This window comes from Cibotium barometz, chromosome 18 (genome assembly GCF_041138505.1).
Source record: "Cibotium barometz isolate CiBa-2024 chromosome 18, ASM4113850v1, whole genome shotgun sequence".
Lineage (NCBI taxonomy): Eukaryota > Viridiplantae > Streptophyta > Polypodiopsida > Cyatheales > Cibotiaceae > Cibotium > Cibotium barometz.
In genome coordinates, this window is record NC_141063.1 from 25,583,545 (window position 1) to 25,588,749 (window position 5,205).

General features: G+C 40.7%; 1 protein-coding gene across 1 annotated transcript; it reads right to left on the reverse strand.

Moving 5' to 3' along the window:
* Positions 1 to 1,929: 1,929 nt before the first annotated feature.
* LOC147629121 (uncharacterized) lies at positions 1,930 to 3,129 on the reverse strand. The gene is made up of 2 exons (XM_086812953.1): positions 2,468 to 3,129; positions 1,930 to 2,060 (listed from the first exon to the last, which is right to left on the reverse strand). The coding sequence occupies exons 1-2, from the start codon at positions 2,836 to 2,838 to the stop codon at positions 2,045 to 2,047; spliced, it is 387 nt and encodes a 128-aa protein (XP_086669079.1). The 5' UTR covers positions 2,839 to 3,129; the 3' UTR covers positions 1,930 to 2,044.
* Positions 3,130 to 5,205: the final 2,076 nt, after the last annotated feature.

Below are 5,205 nucleotides of genomic sequence, written 5' to 3' on the forward strand. Positions count from 1 at the left end.
CACCTTCATCTCCTTTGTAGGCTTGCCATTTTGGTATATGGGCTTGCCTTACATATGGTGTGTACACCTTGATATACATATGAAACTTTGTAACTATCAATGCTGTTTATAATATAGAACTCTCGTTTTTTTCTCAAATTTGAGTATAGTTGTTTGAGTACTCTAACTAGTTGGTAGAATGTTGCAGCCAACTATATTTTGTCAAATGGTGCTTGCAAGTTATAATCAAATCTAATTATGAGAGGGTCATGAAAAATTCTTATCCTTGACCAAGTCCTTTTAGATAGTGCTTGCAAGTTATAGTCAAATCTAATTCCAAGAGGGTCATCCCAAATCGGCGATGTTTGAGGTGGAAGAGGTGGTAACTCGATCGAGTTACTTCTTGAGCCTTCATTGAATGCCACTTGGCATGATTATAATGGAAACTTAACTCAATTGAGTTAAGTTGACCTTGTCCCAGCCCGACGGTATGGTCCCAAAGTGAGGACCCTTATAAAATGCATTGCCCAAGTCAAATCTAATTGTGAGAGGGTCATCCAAAAATTCTTATCCTTGAACAAGTATTTAGTGACATCCTCATATGTGGTCATTGAAAAGTATAGAGTTAGAGAAAAAATCATACATCTAGGGGCCTTTATAATTCACAAGAAAATCCATACAAAAGGGGTTCATTTATCATCTCAAAATTTATAAAAAGTGTGTATCTAGATTACAAAAAATTATAAATAGTGGGTTTTTTTTAATTACTTGTCGAATGCACATGCTATATGGGGTTTCTACATCATGACTCTCCCAAGAACGAACTTGGCGACATCCTTAAAGCGCAAACCAGTAGTGCAGGAAAGGAATGAGCTGGTGGTTAAAGCCGAATTATAATTATAGTTACTTGCTTCTAATGACGGTGATTAAGAGTGGATCAATGGTTGTGGGCAGTAAAGAAGGATCTCTCCTGCTGTCAACAGTCTAGTAAAGCGATTAACGTACACATGAGAGTTGGCTTCCACGTAAAATGTTTGATGTGCTTCACCATTGCATAATACATGCACATATAATAATGAAATTTGGCACTTTCTTTGAAAGACATTATATATATATATACCTCTGATATATACTATGGAAAAATAGCTAGTTTCCTGAGTAGCGGACGGGCGTGATGATGTAAAATAAAGAGAAAAAGTGGATTTGATTAGTAGCATGGGCCGGAGCTATTGAGTGGGAGATGCCCTGCTAAGGGCATGTTCACATACTTCCATAGTTCTAATTGTCGTGCTCCACTACCGCGACTGATCAAAGTTGACAGCACAAACTTTAAGTGTAGTTTGTAAACACTTCTGAAAAAATACCCTCCATTTCACAAAACAAAGCTCAACGATGGGGTTGCCTTTTGAGTGGCACCCTTGACTGAAAAGGGATGAGAATTGGAAGTATTTCAACATTTACATGTAATTTATGATAGTAGTTGATAAATACCTAAAATGGTAACACCTCTCAAAATTCAAGCCTGGATGGTTCTATAAAATCCACCGTAGTACTTTCTATCAAACCATAGGAAATTTTCTATGAATTACAACATATGATGATGAGGAGTGAATTCTTTATAGCCTTGTTGCCTTGTTGCAAGGTGCCCAAACTCCCAAACATGAATTTTAACATATAGCACTAGGTTTGTTCTTGGAAGATTCACTATATATGTAGAAACCCCATGTATAACATGCACATTTGACAAGTAATTAAAAAATTGTTTTGTTTACATTTTGTTGTAATCTAGATACAACCCTTTTATGAATTTAGAGATGATAAATGAACCTAGTTTTGCATGGAGCTCTATATTTTTGTTGAGATCGCGTGTTGAGCTAACATGATTTTTCATGTGGTATTTTTCAATGACCAACTTTGAGGATGGTACCAAGTAGTACACGTGATAGTACTAATTGCAAGATCAATATCCTGCATAAAGTTATTAGTCCGCGATTTGAGCTTAATCTGCATGGCTTTAAATGAAGCCGATCCTGGCTCTTCGTGCTCAGTACACAGTCTCACTTTTTCAGCTGCGCCTGCACCTGAACGCAAGATTCAGATATTTAGACCTTCGATCTTTAATTAACGTAAAAGGATATGTACTTAAACGTTCATTAATAATGGTTTTGGACAACGTCAACCCATGTCCATTCATCTTTATATATTATCTTTCACAAAGTTGTCACGTTCATTAATAATAATTTTGGACAACGTCAACCCATGGCCATTCATCTCTATATCTTTATATATTATCTTAAAGAAGAATTTCACAAAATAATCGGGGAGTACAAATGATGCAGTCTTCCCTGTCGAACCATAACCAGCATTCAAGTTGAAATGGAGATACTTCTACCTCAGTTAGTAATAGTCTTCAGAAACAGATCATGGGATTAATGAACAGCGTTTAGTTCAATGGCAGGCTTCAGTTGAGGTGTTTAGGCAGACTGACTTGAGAAGCGGGAGTTCCTCTGCACAAGCGACCGCCATGCGGCTGAGGCGGCTGCGGCCGATCATACAGCTGGGATTTCTATGAGAGAGTCGGGGGGAGCCAGTTTGTGTCTGGTGGAAGTGCTGGATCATCGGTAAGGGGGCACACGGCGGGGGTGCTGAGGTGCGCGAGATGCTAGTAGATGATGGTTCGGGAACGGGAAGAGGCGGGTCATGCGGCGGCATGATATGACGATCGTCATTACCAGTCTTTGTCATTGCACCGCTCGCCGGCCACTGATCTGTGTGAGCATTGCTGGCGCGCTTGACGCCTCTGTGTAAGCGGCAGCGGAAGGAGCCCGGGTGTGAAGTGGGAGCACACAAGCAAGCCATGCTTCCTAATCTTCTTAAATCGTAGGCGATAGATGGTAATTCCTTGAAAACCCACTGCTACAAAATGAGCATTGTGCACTCCTGCAAGCACCACCACACACATACAAACTTATTACAAACGTTCAATTTTTCCCAACCTAATACCGTCTTATAGCTGCAGTGCTGGCCCTACTTTCTTATTCATCAGTCTTATCACTATACACCGCGTGCAAGCTGGAAACTTATCTACAACAGCTCGACATCACAAGCACACGTGAAGCCATTAACGTGTGCAACTTTGCAAGTAAACAACTTGCCAAAAGCAAACTTTTGTTTTCTCTCTCATACACACAATAAGGTCGGTTATACATACCTTACCCCTTATGTATGGGTGAAGGATTGGGCCGGGTAGATTGCCTCACCACATCAGGCTGGGCATGGGATGTGTAATGGGCCTAAAAGTTCTCTCTCAGCTTTCCAAAAAAGTAAGCCTTTCTTGGATCCAAAGCAAACACACACGTACAAAAAGGCAATATTATTTAGCCACATAATATAATACCCTCCCCGCGTGCTCGCGCTCTCTCTCTCACACACACACAAATAATGGGCCCTTTCTCTCTCTTCCCTTGCTTCCTTCGATCCAAAGCAATCTCGACACACTCTGTCGCGCACACACATACACACGAGTCAACATTGTTTTTCTCTAGCTCTCTCACACAAGCGCAAACCAATATTGCCCTTCTCTCTCCTCTTCTGGCCAAAAACAAACCTTCCTTCGATCCAAAGCAATCTCGACACACACACTCTCTCTCTCACACGCACAAGAGGCAATATTGTTTTTCTCTTTCACACCAATCTCGTCCCCTCTGAGCTCTCTCAGATGCAATGCAATGCCTCTCCCTCTCCCACGCCCACACACGGAAATCAATCTCTCTCTCACGCTCTCACACACACACACACACACACACACACACATAAACATAGGAATCCTTCCCCCCTCTCTCTCCCACGCGCACGCGCGGAAATTACCTTGGGAGCCTACTGTATGATGATCACGTGCTCCAAATCATGTAGTGTTTGTTGTGAGACACACTTTAAGGCTTATATACATAAGAAGCTCTACAACGGAAAATACCACGCCAGTAGTAATTACCTTTTCCCGTCAGCTAACGACCAACTCCTAAATAATTCGCCCGCCTTTACTACGTATGATATAATTTCTCATGAGTTGTCTGCATTTGTCCCTTTATAATAGAGCCTCCCAACAAAGTGATTGAGGTGGTTGAATGAATCCATTCTTTGTCCCAAATAATATGAAAAGAAAAGCTAGACTTGGCTTTGAAGCACAAGAGCTTGCCTTGTCACAAAGCTAATCCCACTTTTGAACTTGGGCATGCCTTTCCACTGTTGTTGCATCTTTCAATGCATGTGATTTCTATGGAAAAGCAGCTTTGCATTGTTTCACGTGTACGAGCTGAAAGGTCTTATTCCTTAAATATTTATAGATTTACATGAATTTACTTTGGAAACATATGCTATAGAGATTGAATACAAATCAGCTCCGAATAGATACTCTGTTCTTTCATGATAATTGTCCTCCATAAATCAATAATCACCTTTACTTGCCCATGATCTACTTTCGATAATTCCAAGGCTCACATTTGCGGTGTCCCCTGGCACCTTCTTTGATATATGTGCCACAAATTGGAATGTACATCATACAAGTTGGTGCATTATATACGAGTGTGGTCTTGTATTATTTATCCACCTTATTGCTTCCTAGCTTTCAGTACGCCTGGAAGAATTATCCCAGCAATATAACATATTTGTACATATCAATACCAGCTTACGTAGTAGGAATGTTGCAAAGCTGAAAATACGCACACTCCACCTCAACTTGATTTCAATGGACATTTCAAATAATGGGCATGTCCTAGAGTAAGCGTCTCCAGATGTTAAAGGCTACATCCGTTTTTTAAGCTTTTAAAAAAAAAACTAATTTGGCATGGATGTTTGTGTTGTTCACAATGCTCAAGACACTAGCATGTCTTGTGTTTTTTAGTGGAGATAGGTCCAAGACATAGAAAGTACTTTTGAGTTGTGAATAGGACATGTGAACAATTGACCAATAATTATTAGCATAGGATTTTGCCACATTGATTGGTGTGCTTGTGCTCAACTTTGGAGGCTCCTCTCTCAAGCATCAAAGATAGTGGAATGAAGAGAGCTTAGAGTGGAGAGTTGTGAAGCAAGAAAATCCCTAATTGCGAGTGGAGACTCTCCTTTGCATGCTGCCCCACGTGGCATAGGGCGAACCCTATGACATACGAATTACTTGAGGCAAGCAACATAAGGACGCCACATGTAGAAGAAGCGACATAAGGATCC

Bases quoted from the DNA above. Each gene is read 5' to 3' on its own strand.
- LOC147629121 (XM_086812953.1), bottom strand. From the start codon at position 2,838: ATGGCTTGCTTGTGTGCTCCCACTTCACACCCGGGCTCCTTCCGCTGC.